The following is a 19,622-nucleotide window of genomic DNA, read 5'->3' as shown; positions in this document are numbered from 1 at the left end:
CTCAAAGCCCCGCCCACTAAACTAGAGTCCTGAAGACATCGCTGTTGGAAATGATGGGAGAGATGCTCAAAAATAGTTTAAACATGTTTTACTCATTTATAATGATACAGATAATCATTATAATGATATTCTGCAGATACAGAATTAACCATTTTAAAATGTTTTTGAAAAAAGTCCTTTATGCTCAGCAAGACTGCGTATATTTGAGCAAGCATAGCCTAACAATAAAAAACAGTAACATTGAATATTATTACAATTTAAAATAACTGTTTTCTCTTTTAGTTTACTCCTGTGATGGCAAAGATGAATTTTCAGCATCATTTTACTCTCGTCTTCAGTGTCACATGATCCTTCAGAAATCATTCTAATTGCTCAACATTTCTTATTATTATCAATGTTGAAAACAGTTGTGCTGCTTAATTAATTTAATGAAATCTTTTGTAACATTACATGTCTTTTCTATCATTGTAATGCATCTTTGCTTGAATATTGCTTGACTCATGCTTAACAATAGGTGAGTAATCAATAGGTGAGTAAAGGTTTTATAGCATTCCATAAGTATTTGAACGAAGATTATTACTTAATAAACTTACATCATGAGCATGTCGGGACTCAAAAACTCCTTTTTGCATTAATCCTTTCATGCACATGTTGTAAGGCATCATTTTGCACAGCTCTTTGCCTCTGGGGTCAAAAGTCTCATTGGTGTAATATCAAGGTATTCTTGGGTGATAATCCAATCACTTGCCATGACTGATCAGATAAGGAGGTAGATGAAAGGAGGAGGGGAGCAGACCAAGACATGGTGTCAGACTTTGACCCCAGAGTGGAAATCCTAGCTGTGCTGATCTCTCGGTTCTTGTCGTCTCTGGTTTAGACATGAAGATTCATTTTGCTCCGGCTGATGTGCCTTTGGTTAGGAGGATCCAGACTGCTGTTGTTTCGCAGTGGGTCTTCTCTTTCCTGGCCCTCGGTAAGTGCACATGCTTTCACTACTTTTATTTTAAGTGTCTTTGCAAAGCCATCAAGCATTGCCATTGAATGAGATCTAATCACAGTCTGTGTTCTGTATTCTGACATATATTGCAATAGGTAGGCCTACATTATTTTACTAAAGTCAATTATATAGGGTGTACTTAATTTATCAATTATTATGAGATATTTGTGATTTGTCCAATGGCTCTCATGCCTTAAAAGGAATAAAAGCTGATAGCAGGAACATAACCTCATACAAAAGCCTCTTTCTTGAAAACACATCACTACGTTTGGAAAAATCGGGGGGAAATGTGTTTTAGCAAATGTATTTTGTTTGTGAGTGCTGTATGTGATTTTGCAGGCCTTGATCAAAGCACCAACATAGTTCAAAACCTCCAGGTCAAAGTCTTCAGATCCCAATTAAAATGTATTATTAGTACTGATGCCTGTGCATTTGTGCATCCTGTGTGTTTATTTTATGTGTCATTTTTGCAGCACCCTGCTGTATTGTACTGTTCCTCTACCTGCTCTTCACTCGTTTCTGGCTCATCAGTGTGCTCTATGCCACCTGGTGGTTCATCGATTGGGATACACCTTCAAAAGGAGGAAGAAAAGTGCCCTTTCTGTGCCGAATGCCCGTGTGGGAGCACATGAGAGACTATTTCCCCGTAAAGGTGAGTGGGCGGACGTACTGAAGCATAGCAAAATGATATCTCTTGTTTGTTTTGACCTTGATCAGAAACAGATTTAGTCACTTTTATGAACCGTGTCATATGAGCTACCTTAAGAGATTTAGGGTTTAAACTGTAGCCTATTAGCATAGTTTACAGAATGGCATTATATGTCAAGTGTCTTCTTTGCTGCCAATCCTTTTGCAGTCTATCATATGCATAAATGAACATCAGTATATTAGTGCTTCAACCAAATGAAACCAATACATTGTTACTGCTTTAGAGAGAAAAACAAGGCCAAACCATTTAAATGTACAGATAAACTGTGATTTGCAGGCCCACATACTGAGATATCAATCTAGTACTGCCATCTAGTGTCTATTCATTGTCTGAAAAAAGCAGCCTCCATGCAGTTCTATAGAATGTGAAGTATGATTTAATATACCCCCGGTTTCAAAGACAAGGCTTATGCCTAGTTCCGGACTAAATTGCATTATTTGAGCTGTTGTACAGCTTGTACTGAAATATATATATTTAAATATGCCAGTGCCATTGTTTTGTCTCAAGGTGCACACCAGTAATGTGTTTTTCTAAGGCACGTTTAAAAAAGCTACTTGAATGTCCTAATTGAACTAAGACCTTATCCTGGCTTAATCTGAGCTCTGTCTGTGAAACCAGGCCATAGTGTCTTGATTTGCTTAATATAAAAATCATTGTGATGTCTAAAATATGTCCTTTGAAGGAACACATCTTAAATGTCTTAATTATCAATTAGATATGGTATTAGTAACTAGAAAACACTTCATCTTGTCTATTGTAAAATGTTTGTCCAGGATTTGTGGCATCACCATACATTAATTGTTTTGTTTTCATTGGTAATATCTTCTCAAAATATGACTAGTGACATAAATATCAGATTGTTCTAATGCTTTTAAAAGTGCACATTCTTTGAGTACTTACAAATTGCCATTGGCTTACAGAACATTACGTTTCATTGTAATCCTAAATGCATGGTGTGTTTACATGGTGTGTTTTACATTTTATATGTGTACTTACTTACTGACTTACTGATGTACTTACTGACCTGAACTTTATATATTGTATTTTTTAAAGACATTATACTTTTATTCAGCAAGGATGCATTAAACTGATCATATAATAATAAGGAATGTTTATTGAGCACAAAATCAGCATATTAGAATGATTTCTGAAGGATCATCATGTGATGAGCTGATAAGAATGTAAAAGTGTACCCTGAAATGCAATGTAAGTCACTTTGGATAAAAGCATCTGCCAAATGCATAAATGTAAATGACACTGAAGACTGGAGTAATGGCTGCTGAAAATTCAGTGTTGCCATCACAGGAATAAATTACATTTTAAAATATATTACAATGGAAAACAGTTGTTTTAAATTGTAATAATATTTCACAATATTACTGTTTTTACTGTATTTTTAATTAAATAAACGCAGCCTTGGTGAGCATAAAAGTCTCTGTCCCACCCCAAACTTTTCAATAGTGTGTATGCTTTCATGCATCTGAGGTTATGTAGAGAAAATTTACAGTATACTGCAGATTTTGTCTATAAAAATAACTTTAATAACTTTTTGGAACAAAGTTTAAAACTAAACTGATAAGTGCTATTTTAGTGCCAATCTCGCTATACTTTGTACTCTCGTCATTATGTTAAAAAGACCTTTGTTTTTCTCAACAGTGACTGCATCGGGTACACCAAAACAGCACTGAATTGATTAGTGTGTCAGAGAAATGTTATCACTCTGGTTATTAAACCCTTGATACACTAATGTCTCTTATCTGTATGTATCTGTCCATAGTGACACTCTTTTACCTCTTGAACAACAGAGAAGGCATTGGCCTCAGAAGACACCATGTGTTCAGAGTAAATGAGTAACTGTAAACAATGTGAGGGGCTTTAAACCCCATTCAATAAAAGTGTCATGGCCATGATCTTGAAAGGAGACAAAAATACCCATTTATACCCATCAAAACAACTTAACTTCAAAGGTTAATGTTTTAGATTTGTTTAGGTAAATTATTTAGATTTTGCTTAAAATGCTACCCATTCCCTTTTTCATTTAAGTATAGTTATTGTTTCATTCTTTGTATCATAAGAGCTCAGCCATTTACTTACAATTGTGTTTTTTTTCTAAGAAAATTGACTTTTTGTCAATTCACCATACAATCTGGGTTTATCCCAGGATTCAAAAGGAGACACAACATATGACTAAATGCGTCATTAGTATTAAAGAGCCCTTGCTGCTAAACAGAGCATTTGTATTCGGGGTGAATAATTGATTAAGATGAAACCTTGCTTCAACCACCGGTACAAATTTTCCCTAATTTCCTCATTCAACCTCTTGACTTGAAAACAGAGCTCAGGGATCTTGGAATAAGCAGACTTTTGCTTATGCAAGGTGGCATGGTGGGAATTTTGCAGAGGCGGACAGAGTACACAGCTTCATTACTTGAGTAAAAGTACAGATACCCCTTGCTAAATTTTACTCAAGTACAAGTAAAAGTACTACAGTCAGATGTCTACTTAAGTAAAAGTACTAAAGTACTTGTTTTTAAAAGTACTTGAGTATCAAGAGTACAAGAGTACATTTTCTAAATATTGCATTACTACTGCCACAGTGCTTACATTGGTAAACACAGCAAACACCTGAAGCGAAAACTATCATTAACTTGTTCAGAAAAATGAAATAGTCTGGCCAGGTGGGGGAAGACTCATGAATATTCATTAGGGAAGTCATCCCTGATTGGTCTGATGACCTACCCCTAACCCCACCCCTAAACCTACCCGTCACTGGGGGTCTTATGACCTCCCTAACCCCGTCCCTAAACCTACCTGTCACTGGGGTTAAGACCAATCAGAGATGACTTCCCTAATGAATATTCATGAGTCTTCCCCTACCATCCTGTGAAAAAAATACTCCCAGGATGGACCTGCTGCGTCTTCATCCATTGTTTCGTCCATGGTTTCGTCTCTTATCTAAATCTGACCATGGAGTTGACTTTGGCGGAAAGCTGAAGGTGATTGCTGATAGGCTGTCCCAATCAGTGGCGCCTGCACAATCCAATCACATTTGAGAGGGAAACAACAAATTGAGGGTTTCCGAGATGTTTCTTTTTTGTGAGTTATCAAGAACCTTCCTCCACAAGTGCAGCGTTGTTTCATTTTGGTGTCTTAATAATGGTGTGATAGGAATAGATTTGGTCAGTTTTCTCAAGGAACACCCTATGGCAGGATGCCAGCGTTGTAGAGAGCCGCTGTCCTGCAGAGTTTAACTCAATCAATATTTTAGAGCTAATTAATATTTTCAGGATTTCTAATGCTACATGCAGGGGAGTTTTATTTTAAATTTTTATCAAGGGTTGAAGCTAAACAGGACAGGACAGTGGCCCTCCAGGACCAACTTTTGTCATCCCTGCCCTATGGCGAAACAAGGCTACTTGGCATTATCAAACCAGGATTTAGAAACATCATTCGCTCATCAATCAAAGACTTCTAACCTGATAAGATGTTAGCTGTGCTATGGGACCTCTACTTTTTTATTTATTTATGACCATCCTTACAGCTTTCATCTGCTTAGTCTCTGGTAGCAGAAGAAATGTACATGATTAGCAGTCAGAAAAACACATTAAAAATTGCCTGTGTGAGGGAGAACATCGCCAGTCTTAGTAAACAGTAGTTAGTGGAACAGTATTTCCTTAATAATTAACCCATCTACAGTAGACAGACCATTGGCATTCATGTTGATCGCTAAACAAAGTGGCAGATCCAATGACAAATAGGCATTCATTTACCTATAATTATTATTTTGCCAATAATGTCCAGCTGGCTGTACATTATCCTGCTTATTACATAGAAATGGTGTAGGATTTACTTGAAAAAGGCTAGGGAACTATTTTCACTCAGATATTGCTAGTGAATTTTACAAATAATTACAAAGAAATGACAAGTAGCACATTGATTCAAAGTAGAAAGACTGAAATATTTTTCTTGTAAAAGTACTATACTCTGATAATTATGTTTTATGTTTTATTTACAACTAAAAAAAAATGTGTTGTTGTCAGTGTAATTGACAAATAAATAAATATGTGAACATCAAATATTGAGACGAAAAAATAGTAAAGTACTATTTTTTGAAAACGTGTTTCACTGCACTCACTTACACTTTTTCTTAGAGAGCAAATTTGTTTTTTCTTGGAAAAACTGTGTTGGTGATTCTGGTTCTGGTTCTTAGAACTTCCTGTTTTTGTTCATGTCAATCCAAATAACAAACCTCAAACACAAACCAATTCAGTCTGTTTGATTATTAATGTTCTGTGTTGTTGTTACTTTTAGAACTTTGTTGTACTATACCTTGCAGTTTGGTGATTGGTAAGGTATTAGCAGATCCTAGATCAGTGTGAAAGGTCATTACAGAGCCAAATGCAGGACTACACTGCACATGATCAGCACATGATCACTGACCTTTAACAGCTGCCCTTTTAAGAAATGCATGAAACATTTATTCACATTCTCAAATCCTTAAGTTGTTTAAATGACTTTACTTCTTTATCTCTTTGTTAGCTGGTGAAGACAGCTGATCTGGACCCTAGGAAGAACTATGTACTGGGTTTCCATCCTCATGGTATACTTGTGGCTGGTGCATTTACAAATTTCTGCACAGAGGCAACCGGTTTCAGAAAACTCTTCCCTGGGCTGAAGAGCAACCTTCTTATGCTGCCTCTCTGGTTCAGAGCCCCCTTCTTCAGAGACTACATCATGTCTGGTGGTCAGTAGTTTCCCTGATCACAGAATACTGGATAGAATACTGTAAATATTTATATTTATTATGCGATAAACAAACTTTATCATAGAAACCACACTCTTAGAAAAAAAGGGTTCTTGGCTCAATTTAAAAGAAAAAAGTTCTAAATAAGGAGGAACTATTGTAGTAATGATTACATTGTACTTTTATGTTTAATGGGTTATTTCTGTTTTTTCTTCTAGTAGTAAAGTTTGTTTACGAGCTGTTTAATTCATAACATTTTATCAAAATCAAAACAATGAAAAATGAAAATAAAAACAATGAAAATAAAATAATTAAAACTGAATCTATAAAATGATATCATGATGGGAACCTCTAAAAGGTTATATATAGTGCCTGACAGAACCATTTAAGCTTCTATGTTGAACCTTTTCTTAAGAGTGAATCTGTAAGATGTAAAGTGCATCATATTCATGTTGTTATATTTTGAAGATGAAATATGTTTTACTAATTGGATGGGAAAATGTGTATAAACAGCTTTATTTTATTTATTTATTTTATTTTATTTATTTATTTATTTATTTATTTTTTTAACTGTATTTTATAACCAGCTGTAGTAACTTTTCTGTGTGTGTGTATTCTAGGCCTGGTTCCATCGGACAAGGAGAGTGCCAGCTATCTGCTCCGGCGGAAGGACGGTGGGAACGCTGTGGTCATTGCAGTTGGTGGTGCTCCTGAGGCTTTGGATTCCCACCCTGGGGAACACATCGTTCACCTAGCCAATAAGAAGGGCTTCATTAAGCTTGCGATAGAGCATGGGTAAGCAGCAGTTAATAGCATAAGAGGCAATCTCAGCCTCTTATTGTATTTGTGCCAGTTATTCAACGCCAGATAGTTCTCTTGAGCAACAGTTCGTCGTTTCTGAAATACAAACTTGAGCAACTTGCAGTTGCAAGTAATATCGTTGAATTTATGAAAGACTCTTTGACCCATGGTAATGAGTTTGATTAAGAAATTTTACGTGGTATAAAAGTTAATGGTATTTTAACAGTTGTGACCAGGAAGAGTAAAGATCAATTATAATTTATACATATTTATAACTCTTTTACACTTCTCTCTGGAATACCTTTGATTGGTTTTTGATTGGTCAATTGCAGCATTCCGCTGTCAGATCTTTTTAATATTTAACATTTAAACTCAATTTCCATTTCTTGTTAGGGTTTGTTTTATGATAATGATTGCATACATTATCTCTTATTTTCTCACTAAGAATTTAGTTTAAAATCTATATTTTTTTTCATATCTCCTCCAGTGCAGATTTGGTTCCTATATATTCGTTTGGAGAGAATGAGCTATTTGACCAGATGAAGAACCCTCGTGGCACCTGGCTGCGATATATTCAAGAGCGTCTGCAAAGCATTATGGGCGTTTCTCTACCTCTCTTCCATGCACGAGGTGTTTTCCAGTACAGTTTTGGCCTATTACCCTACAGAAAGCCCATCAACACTGTTGGTAAGTGCAATCAAATATTAGTCAAATATTATCAATATTAGGTCAAGGGTTGGGTGCAAATCACATCCATATTCTGTGCTAATATCTTTTTGTAGCCTACCCTAAACAGATGCAATGATCTCTCTCACATTTGTTAACCATTTATTTGTTGTATTGTACCAATACACAAGTCTTATCTGTTACCACTTTTAGCCTACTGTAGCAGGTCCAAACCATTGCAAAAGCTGATATTTGCTTTTTAGCAACCCTAGAGAAATGTCATATCAGCACAATATCTGTCTGTCTGTCTGTCTGTCTGTCTGTCTGTCTGTCTGTCTGTCTGTCTATCTATCTATCTATCTATCTATCTATCTATCTATCTATCTATCTATCTATCTATCTATCTATCTATCTATCTATCTATCTATCTATCTATCTATCTATCTATCTATCTATCTATCTTCAAAATCACATCACCTTTGTTTGTCAGTTATGAAGCTAACATATGAATTGTCTTCTCCAAGTGGGTAGGCCAATCCCAGTAGAGCAAAACGAGAAACCAACAGCTGAAGAACTGGATGTGTTTCACCAGCGCTATATGGATGAACTCACCCGCCTGTTCGAGGAACACAAAGGAAATTATGGAGTACCTGAAGACACTCACCTGCTGTTCCAGTGAATGATTCGGAGTGTGTATGTGTATGTGTGTGAGAGATACAGAAAGACAGTATACAGTATATGTGTGGTTTAGTTTCAGTGGTGTGTTGTCAGCCTTTAAAACATAGTTGTTTTGCTATAATACCAATTGTTGATAAATGACAAAATTACAGTTATAATCAATTGGCTGTACTTTAATTTATAATTAACAGCTGTTAAACACTGCACAAATGTTTCTTTTTTTCATGTAAATTTAAATTGACATGCTTCATGTCTTTTCGAAACAGTCTTAACATTCTCTAAAACTGTAAGTCCAGTTATCACAACTGTTTGCTGGATCATCAGAACTCTACTGCATGTCTGAAAAATGTAACTGTTTCAGTTTATATGTAACAAATTTCTACAAAATGTACTGTATAAATACAAATAACTGCTGTAGCTGCCGCTGTTTTGGGTTGTGACGTTCCTCCATATTCAAAAATGGTGGTGATTGTGCTGGGCGAACTCGACTTTGATTGGCAGGATTGTGATTCCTATTTCATTACAACAGCAGGCCATTTGCTAATTTAGATATCACAAACATTCCATGTCATAGGTTTTTATGGAATATACGTGCATCAGAGTCTGTTTAAATGACTACTGACACAGAGCCAGTAAAGTTTCTCCACTGAATCTCAAACGACGGTTGCATCTCTCAGGAGGATTGCAGTGTAAATGTCTCTGGCCATTACAACATGTAAGACAAAGTTACGATGGAACTCATTCATCTGATTATGTAAAATATGAAAGTCTTGACGTCAGAGAGATAGACAGACAAATGCATCCCTGTCCCATGAGGCTATTTGTGTCCTCTGGGATGATTTGGGTCTAAGCTTGCACCACGCATCGGTCTGTCCTGTTTCACAATGCTGGTTTAGAGAAGACTTGGTCATGCCAAAACATTTCTTCACAGCCAGGTTGACTACACACGCACTGACCACAGGGTGACCAGATGTCCATGCCGATTAAATCAGGCTTTGAACATTGCATTTGGACAGACAGACATTTACATGCTCAAGAAACAGTGCCAGAGACAGACATCACATTTGAAGGTCAGCGTTGGACAATGGCTGTTAAGAAGATATGGAAGACATTGAAGTCATTAAACTGGCCGGTTGCTATGTCATTTGTTCAAATATAGTGCAAATATGAAATGCATGAGAACATTGGGTCGAAGCCAGGTAAATCCTTGATATGACTCTGCAGTTGGTTATATTAGTACAGAATAAAATAGGTCTCATTTGTGAATGGTGGGTTTAGAGGGGAGGTAAGGGGGTGTTTCACTAACCTGTAAACTTTGGCTCTTTACTAGCTAGATTGACAAATTGGACATGCACTGAATAACCTGTCTTATGTCCTTGATAACACCCTGAGGAGCTATTAACGATGCCTGAAGGTACAAACGGCTTAAATTCAAATGGCATGGGGCAACGTTTTTATGGGAAGGCTTTCACAAGTTTTTCTGAGTCAAATACAAGAATAAAAGTAAAAAATAATAATAATAATTTAAGTGTATGTGTGCTTTTTGTTGGTTTTAACCTAATTCCTAGTTCCAGAAATAAAGAAGATCTAGATTTATCATTTAACATGGAAAATGTGTCATGCTTTAGTGGAGGATTTCTGTAACCTGGTGGAAAACAAACACTTTTACATGAAAATGACCTGAAATTTCAACTATAACCAGTAGATGGCTGCAGAAGACCACTCATTAGCTCATTTGCCAATTCCACTCCCTTTTTCCACGTTTTAATTTTGGAATTATTATAAAATGAATATTATAACAAATTGTTAGCAATTTTATTGCTCTGAACTATATAGCAAGGAAAAGTCACAAAGTCTCATACCATTTAGATGAAAGGAACTTCATAAAATGAGTAAATAATTAAATAAGCCTAGATTTTACAGTGGATGCGAAACCGCCTTGAATTGCTCCCACATCATATTGTAAACCACATTTATGACAAAGAACTACACAGATGCAGATATCATAACAATCTATCAATAAATGCACACAAGTTGTCCTCTGCTTTTGACACTGTTGCTGTGCTACTACGGATTGAAGAATATGTTGAATAACGCAGACTAAAATACGGGGAGGAGCCGAAGCCTAATTTTTAGCCGAAGCGAGTTCAGTGGTGTAGTCTAGTTTTTTGTAGTGAGTATACTCTAATACCCCTGAACACATCCCCCCCCCCCCCCCCCCCAACCGCCGCCGCCGCCGCCGCCGCCTCATACTCACCAATCCCAGAGCGTCACCCCATAAGCACCACCACACTCACTAATGCATACAGTAGGCCTATGCATCGACATGTAATTGAGAGCATTATGAAATATGAAGATGAAGTGTTAATCACTATCTAACTCAGTCAGTTGAGCTACATTTAGCCTTAGATGTTATATGAATATGGTCCTTATCAGCTGACAATTTACTTTTAGAAATGGTGTTTTTGAAAAAAAAAAAAAAAGTGTTATTTTAAAATACATTTTACTGTGCAATTTCTTTCTAATTAATTTGAGTTAGACCGGACTTTTATTTTGGTGGGTTGTAGACATTTGAGTTTCTGTGTGTTTTAATAAACTATTATTATTATTATTATTAGGCCTGAAGTATACTCTACTGTGCAATAGTAATATATTTCTGTTATAATTTCTTCAAGTTATACCTAACTTTTATTTTGACAGGTTGTCGTAAAGACAAACAGTTTCTGTGTGAAACGAATGAATGACGATAGTTTTATCAAATTCTCGTCAAGTGACTCTCATAGCAGCTCTGCGATGAAATGCACATGTGTAGCTGTAGCCTACACATCATGTCTCAATACAGTGAAATGTTGAAAACACCACGAGCGTGAGTCACCCGTGCTTCTCTCTCTGTGTGTGTGTGTGTGTAGTGGAGCACACATTGAGCGCTCATTCCCAGAGACGCGTATCTCTTTTAGCTTTAATATTTATAGACACTAGTCCATATCGAGGTGTGATTCATTGTACAGCCCTACTTTTGATTTATTCATTCAAAAATAGCCAAAATCCGTGACGTTCTGCTTTATATAGCAAGTTCCATTTGTGACTGGATTCCGCGATTCGATCCGTCGCTTCGCAAACACAGACGGGGTAAATTTATAAATGAAAGTGTGAAAGTTCTGACACAAAACGAAGTTGATACGTATCCTCACGCTTTTTTAAGTGGGTATACGCAAATCCTTGGCCTTTTCTAGTGGGTATACGGCGTATACCTGCGTATCACGTAGACTACACCACTGAGCGAGTTAATCGTAATTTTTTAGGGAGGCTGGGTGGAAATTTAGGGGGGTTAAAGCCCTTTCTAAATTGGGCCTAGTGACGAGCCTGATTCAAAATATACTTACAATGGCCAAAAATAGCAAAATATTAGCGAAATAATAATATAGAAATGTACTAATATACTAGTGTTTGAGTGTATATTGCGAAATAATCCGAAACCATTATAACAATTTAACATATAATTTTCAACCCATCTAATTTTTTACAACTTTTTTTAAATGTTTAAATAGGTAATCTGCATGGTCTAACAGCAGAGACAGTTGCTCTCAATGAAAGCCTTTCCTAGGTATCTGCATGGTAAGGACAGTAGCTTGCATTAATATTTGTGTATATCTTGATATGGGTTAGGGAACATGTATGCATACTTCCATGTGTGTGTGCCAGCGTGTGGAGGTGTGTATGTCAACAAACATGTGGTAGGCCTATATTTGAGACTGTGGAATTCATGTTTTTAAAGCCTATTATGATCCTCATTTTGGTGTTCAAGATAAACAGTTATGTAACATCAGGTTTGGCCTATAGAGTTATTTTAAGGTAGTCTAGCATGAGTCTCCCATACTCATGAATGGTGAATTTCTTTTTTTATATTGCACTGGAGATGTGATGAGATTTTTTTAAATTCTAATAATAATGATTTTCTAGCTTAATCAAAATTTTGATATGGGATGCGTGCTATCTTGATATGAAAATCTGATATTTTTTAGAACTAAAGAGCAAAGTACAAGAAGATCAGAGGCTTTATGCTTTTTATCATTTCAACAACACCTTATCTGCACTTGACACCAGTAGATTAATGCATAGTGTTGATGGCCAAAGGGACAAAAACATGCAAAAGGACAAAAACATGCTGCTGATGAAGAAGTAAACCATAAAAGAAAGAAGAAAAACAATACAGACGCTGCAAAAACATTCTCCCCATATCTCTTTGACCTTCAGATTATAATATGAGACATATATGTAACTTTAGAAGCATTTACTGTAATCTGTAAATCAGTGCATGAATTAATGCCAACAAATTAGTATTTGTCTAATACTGTATAGACCAAGGTTCAAAGACCAGCTAAATCATCTCAGCCAAATGGACCTTTGATATTGAAACTGTAACTGTACAAATTTGCAGTCTAGACTCAATTTATTTACTCATCCAAGTTGGGTGATTATTGGCACTCAGTAAAAATAGTCATTATCAGTTTACCTGCTGTGACATCTGGTATCAAACTCATAGTTCAATATTGTAAAATATTATTCAGAACTATATCAGACAAAAAAAATTTCATAAACTTCAATACTTTAAAAACACAAGCTGCTCAAATTTATAGTTGAAAATTACAACTGTAATTTGTGAAAATGTTTACAATACATCACTGACTAAACTGACATTATCAAATTAATGTCAATAATGAATGATAATCATTTCAACATGATTCTTATTAAATGGGTATTCTTTTGAAAACATGAAAGATTTGCAAATAATAATACAGGCTACTGTATAATATCATACAAGGCATAGCATGAATTACACCAAAAGCACATTTTTTAATTTAAAGCAGTTGATAATTTGTTTGAGCAGTTGAAGATCATATAAAGGTGAGGGTTCTCTCTGCCATCTGAGTGGTGGCCAAGTCGAGAGGAACAGGGCAATGAAGGTCAGTGTGCCAACACTGGCCTTGGTATTGTGAAAAAGGAAAAGTGGAACATTATGAAACACCCTATATCCCTAATGGACATTCAGTCTGGCAGGCTGCTATCTCACAAATATCATTTTTTTTTTTTTCATATTTTAGTTTTGTTCTGGGGCTTATTGAAGTTTTGTGTAATGACTTACAAAGTAGATTGTTATTATTAATACCCATAATAAAAAAAATTGGGTCTTGGGGTAGATTGAACAGACCTTATTCAGAGCAGCGCCATGACAGGTATGAAAGTGAGGCTGTGAGATTTATCAAAAGTTGTACAAAGCTCCTGGCTAGATCACTTATAATTTTCCACAGCTTATGTTGTCTGGAGTTTTTTTGTCAACTGACATTTCTTGGAAAGATATTTTTGCAGTGCTTCGTGAGAAGAATCAAAAATACATTAAATAACAGTAGCTACAGCCCACTGAAGAGATGTAGGCTATGTCTATTCCTCACAGCCTCGCTTTTATTCCAGTTAAAAAAAGATGGTGCTGCTGTGAATAAGGTCTATAGCCTACTTCATAAAGTTAAAATAGCCTATATTAGAAAAAATGAGTAGCCTAATTAATGTGTGTTTTTATAAAGAGTGGACGATTAGTGTTGGTCATTAGTCAATAAAGTCTGGGGGAGGGGCTAAAGTATCCTCCACCTGATTGGCTGGGGGCTCATCCCCGTCCAGTTTACCTTGACAAACCTTTAAAACCTGATGAAGCGATAACCAGTCAGAGCCTAGTAGGGTTGACAGCTACAGCCAGGAGCCAGCTTGGCTATTATCGAAAATTTATCAGACAGGATAATTTTTTTGGAAATAAAAACTTGACAACCTTTAACAACGTCTTTATTTCTGACAGCGAAGGCGGTTACAGTTTGATTGACAGCGCTTTCGATACTCCTCCTCCAGAGGCGCTTAAATGACAGGCGCGCGCATGTGAGCTCGCGTTGATGCCAGGACAGAGAGGGATGCTGTAGAGCAGCTCAACTTCCACCAGCGAGACTTATTCTGTTTAATTTATCATTCGTGCCTCAACCATGAAGACCATACTCGCTGCATATTCCGGTGTCCATAAGGGTAAGTAAAAAAAAAAATAATATATAGGCTAGTAATAAATGTGAAATAATGGCTGTTTTGCTAATTTAATTTGTTATTCAAATTTGTGTATACATTTTTATATAGCCTAATTTTACAGTATTTATATATATATATATGAAATAATTTATTCCATACTTTATTCCATATAATAGTTTTTGTGTAACAATCAGGTGGTCATAGTTGAGATTCATGGAGGTATTGAGCGGTTACAAAGTCTGCACCGTGTTCGGTGAATGAGAGGGATACTATAAGTGTTACATGAGCATCAGTGTCTTACTTCGCAGTGTGACTGATGTTTGTTGTTATTTTCAGTCTGTTAAGAAGGGATTAAGTTGTCTTGTGATCTGATTCTAAGGGAAGTGTGTGTGCTTTAGTGCTGTATTGTCTGCGGCTTTTTGAACTGTGTAAAATGTGCGTCAGTTTTGTGAATAATGAATTAAAGGTATTACGGTGTTGGTTGTGTGCTCTGATACTTAGAATATAAAAGCAAATATATTTCTGTGAAAACACATTCAAGTTTTAACCACAACTGGTTGTTATGGTCTGTTACTTCTTTGACACACTCATCATGATATGCATGACATTTATTCCTAGGATACAGACAGACCTATAGTGTTGAGAACAAGCATTCCCACAACATTAAGCTGGGTAATTACGATTGTCCTTTAAATCCCGTGTAGGCTCAGGCTCCAGCATCCTCTCTGCCTTATATGACCTGCCGTCCGTCCCCTGGCTGACACGATCAAAGATCGTGAAACATCTGCAGATGATCTCCGTCCTGCAGTTTGTCATGTCATTTCTTGCCATGGGTGAGTGGAACAGTTAAGTTCTTTACGAGACTTAAGTCGAAGGCTTAGAGAATTTACAATGTAGGACATTGTGCTGCCTTACTGAACTCACTTATATGAATTTTTGTTGTTGTTTATGAAACGTCAAGTTTAAATGCTCTTTTTGCTCTTCTAGGCATTGGCTGCTCTCTGCTGCTTATGTACATGTTTTGCACTGACTGCTGGGTAATTTCTGCCGTTTACACTGCCTGGCTCATCTATGACTGGAACACCCCAAAACAAGGTAAAGATTTCAGTATTCTCTTCCATGATTAAAGCGCATCATGATTCAATCGGTTGCGACTGTGTTTGCATTTGTTTTCTTTGTTAATGTTCCAACATCTTTATCTTAGGAGGCCGCAGATCGACCTGGGTGAGAAATTGGACTGTGTGGACATACTTTAGAGACTATTTTCCCATAAGAGTGAGTGACTTTACATCTTATAAAACATTACGGTTTGAATTCAAAGAATTCAAATGGCTTAGACACTGAATAGCTAATAGTTAGGTAAATACAAAGATAAGCCTCAAACTGGAGTTATAAAATGTATGGACTTTGCAAATCTGTAAGTACAAATCCTTATAGTCCTGCAGAGTTTAAGTATAGATTTAAAAGGGACAGTTCACACAAAAATGAGTCTGTCATTATTTATCTTAATGTTGTTCTAAACCTGTTTGACTCTCTTTCATCAGAAACTACGCTATCGTTCAAAATGTTGGGGTTGATAAGATTTTGTAATGTTTTTTTAAAGAAGTCTCTTATGCTCACCCAGACTGCATTTATATAAGCAGTAATATTGTGAAATATTATTACAAGTTTTCTATTTCAAAAAGTAATTTATTCGTGTGATGAAGCTGAATTTTACTCCAGTCTTCAGTGTCACATGACTCTACAGCAATCATTAATATGTTGATTTGCTGCTCAAGAAACATTTCCTATTATTATCAGTGTTTATATTTATATTTAATATTTTTGTGGAAACTGTGATACATTTTCCAGGGTTTGATAAATAGTAAGAACATAATTTATTTGAAAATATTTTGATTAATTTAATGCATCTTTACTGACTCCATCTTTTCAACGGTAGTGTAATTTGCATATTCTGACTAGCATGAAACGTGTAAACATGCATTGATTAGTTTCGTCCTGTTCTTTTCTCTCCTTGACATTCTTGTTGGGTTGGGTGGATCTTGATGTGAGCTGTAAGAGCTCTGCTAGACTTTGCTCGTCCTGATCAGTAGAAGCTTAAGCACTTGTTTTTCTGTTCATCTTGTGTCTTACATCTGAAATATGAACCAGAGCACAGGGCTCCATAGAACAAAAGTGAAACAGGAACTCAAACACAGATTGGAATAAAACAAATACCTGCTTGAGGAACGGAAAAGTGAACTGTGACCTCTTTGACGGTATTCAAGTATTCAAATTTAATTAAAACCATTAATACAAAGGACTTTCACAAAGGAATGCCCCGCCTAGGCCAGTTGGCTTGGACGTTTACCTTGCAGTACACGTAGTGCATTTAAGTCACATAAAGTTACAGTGTGTGCCAGAAGTGATAAGAGTGAGGAGAAATAAGGTCAGCAGAGATTAAAAATTGTCTTAATGAAAAGTTTGATAGATATAAGAATGATTAACATCTGATCAATTTCAAACAAATTTGCTGATAAAATGCGTTCATTAAGAACTAATACAATTAGAACTATAGATATTATAGATATACTTTTTAAAAAAAGACGCAAATGCATCACAGAATGAGCCGATGCAACACATGTTGTATATTCCAAGTGTTCTGGGGTTAACACTTAAATTTAATATCGTATATACCCCCAGAACACTTGGAATATATGATATGTGTCGCATGGGATCATTCTGTGATGCTTTTGTGTGTTTTTTTTTTAGAAAGCTTGATGCTGGTCGCTATTCACTGCCATTAGGTCCATAAAAGATGAAAATCACCCTAATGCCATAGTCACCCTCATGCCATATGCCCTTCTTGGAGTTAGATTATTATCTCTTTAAGGTGTGGTCATTTTAAGGTGTTGTCAGGGCGAATTTTCATGGTCAAAATCATCCATTCATCAGTCATTTAATTTATGAATACACGCAATTGTGAATTTCTCTTGAGGGTGAAACCTCACCCAGATTTCGCAAAGAGTTCAAGTTGGTCACGAGATTTAGCCGTTACGACCAACAGAAATGTTTTGGCAACATCTTGGCAACTACTCACAACACCATATTATTGTGGAAAGAATAATATTAATTTGATTTATAATAAATGTGTTGTTTTGAGTGTAAGATTTTGAGTCTTGGATTCAAAAACAAGGGCAACTCCACCTGCAAACGTACACAAGACTAGACTTTCTCTTAGCCTCCTCCAGATGGTTATACATCTCGCCGCGACACAGGATTTGTATTAAAACCTTTGATTTATTCATCCGTTAATGTCATTATGCAACACTGACTGCTGTTTATGTAAGGATAAGCAGCTCTTACGTTTGTACAGCTTCTTGTACATACTCATTCACTTCCTTGAGAGGTTAACTGTTGCTCCGTTATATCTGCTGCAAACATTAAAGCTACACTAAGTAACATTTTTTTACCTTAAAATAATGTTTCCAAAATCGTATCAGTGGTTCATCAAGTCGTAACAGGGTGAAAGGCACTTCTGGATTCGCTTTGCAGCCCTATATCTGCTGTAACAACACTGTGCAAGTTTGCCAAACCGGGTCGTGTTTCTGTAGTTCGAATGAGACATAAGAAACCTACAAATTTGACTTGCTTTACGTCAAGCGTTACAATAGTCATTATTTAGTTTTTCTTCGTTTCCGATGTCGCAATACATCATACTTTCATGAAATCAAGCAACATACTCTACCTTGTCTGTGGACATCGTTCATTCAAAGCCGGTGCTAGATAAACAGTGAGCGTGCGTGCGACAGTAGGCTGCGGGCGGCGAAATTTTTTACGACAGCGGTAATGGACAATTCCGCTTCCAACCTGTAGGGCGACCGAAGAAGTTCCTTAGTGTTGCTTTAATACCCATGGCATGTCTGTCCTTAATTATCTGCTAAAGAGAATATGTACTGTATTAGGGCAGCAGATAAGTGCTTAATGATAATTTCTGATAAGAAAATGTGTTCGTGAACAATATAATGTACACACGCCTTTACTTAGATAAAGTGTCAATACTTACCTATGTCCTAAATCCAGGAAAACAGGTCTTTTGAAAATGCAAAATATAGCTATTAGTTCAAACTTCAAATGAAGTTATTTAATAAGTTAAGTTAATAATTTCTCACTGTGAAATTTAAGCATCACATCCTATATTTATAATAGCATAGTAAACAATGCAAATTAACTAATCTCCTGCTACATTTTTCTCTGATTATTTGCAGCTTATCAAGACGCATAACCTGCTTCCTAGCCGAAACTACGTTTTTGGCTACCATCCTCATGGCATCTTCTGTTTTGGTGGTTTTTGTAACTTCGGGACAGAAGCCACAGGATTCTCCAAGATATTCCCCGGAATTAAGCCATCTCTTGCCACATTGGCTGGAAACTTCCGGTTGCCAGTGTTTAGGGATTACCTGATGTCTGGAGGTACCTATAGCTGCACTACTAGTATCATTTTATGGATTAAACCATGCATTCATTGTTTGCAATTGCATCATGTATCAGTGAGTGAAGAGTAAACTTTCTCAATGCAGGAAGTTCGTTTTTTGTCTGATTAAAAAGAGGACCATAGTTGTTCTCTGTGTTGTAGATAAGAATCCTGTAGTCAAGGACCTCTGAGCTTTGTCCTATTGCGTACAGAGACACAGTATGTGCTGATGTCAATATTTTTTGAAGAACTTCTGTTGAAACCTGCCCTATGTACCCGCTAATTGATAGACTATTCTTCCACCCTCTTATAAGAAACACACATCAATAGTTACTTAAAAAACTGTCAAACAAATATTTTCCTTAAAATTCCAATATAATATAATATAAAATGATATGAAATGATATGATATAATATAATAATATAATATAATAATACAGTTTTGCCGTCTTCTGCTTTAAATGATTGTGCTCTTTAAAGTGGGATGAATTCTAGCTGGCTGTCAGCAACAAAA

General features: G+C 36.2%; 2 protein-coding genes across 2 annotated transcripts in view; both read left to right on the top strand.

Annotated features, from left to right (window-relative positions):
- The first annotated feature begins 783 nt into the window (after positions 1-783).
- mogat2 (monoacylglycerol O-acyltransferase 2) lies at positions 784-10,082 on the top strand. The gene is made up of 6 exons (XM_084104015.1): positions 784-973; positions 1,471-1,649; positions 6,246-6,450; positions 7,071-7,245; positions 7,739-7,938; positions 8,442-10,082. Exons 1-6 carry the CDS (start codon positions 880-882, stop codon positions 8,594-8,596), a joined length of 1,008 nt encoding a protein of 335 aa, XP_083960141.1. The 5' UTR covers positions 784-879; the 3' UTR covers positions 8,597-10,082.
- A 4,215-nt stretch (positions 10,083-14,297) lies between these two features.
- dgat2 (diacylglycerol O-acyltransferase 2) overlaps positions 14,298-19,622 on the top strand; it is a 9,747-nt gene continuing 4,422 nt past the window's right edge. Inside the window, exons 1-5 of the mRNA XM_084104014.1 lie at positions 14,298-14,658; positions 15,360-15,488; positions 15,643-15,750; positions 15,860-15,930; positions 18,903-19,107. Of these exons, the coding sequence (XP_083960140.1) occupies positions 14,619-14,658; positions 15,360-15,488; positions 15,643-15,750; positions 15,860-15,930; positions 18,903-19,107 (553 nt within the window). The 5' untranslated portion in view covers positions 14,298-14,618. The remainder of the gene's footprint in view (positions 14,659-15,359; positions 15,489-15,642; positions 15,751-15,859; positions 15,931-18,902; positions 19,108-19,622) is intronic.

This window comes from Abramis brama, assembly GCF_963993115.1.
Source record: "Abramis brama genome assembly, chromosome: 25".
NCBI classification, from domain to species: domain Eukaryota; kingdom Metazoa; phylum Chordata; class Actinopteri; order Cypriniformes; family Leuciscidae; genus Abramis; species Abramis brama.
Note: the sequence above shows the minus strand (reverse complement) of the source record. Positions and strands in the feature narration are given on the sequence as shown.

What these genes read in the sequence shown, in the direction of transcription:
- mogat2 (XM_084104015.1), top strand. Translation starts at nt 880, where the DNA reads ATGAAGATTCATTTTGCTCCGGCTGATGTGCCTTTGGTTAGGAGGATC. An exon ending in CTTCTCTTTCCTGGCCCTCG is followed by an intron (nt 974 to 1,470) that starts GTAAGTGCACAT and finishes TCATTTTTGCAG; the next exon opens with CACCCTGCTGTATTGTACTG. An exon ending in AAGCTTGCGATAGAGCATGG is followed by an intron (nt 7,246 to 7,738) that starts GTAAGCAGCAGT and finishes TATCTCCTCCAG; the next exon opens with TGCAGATTTGGTTCCTATAT.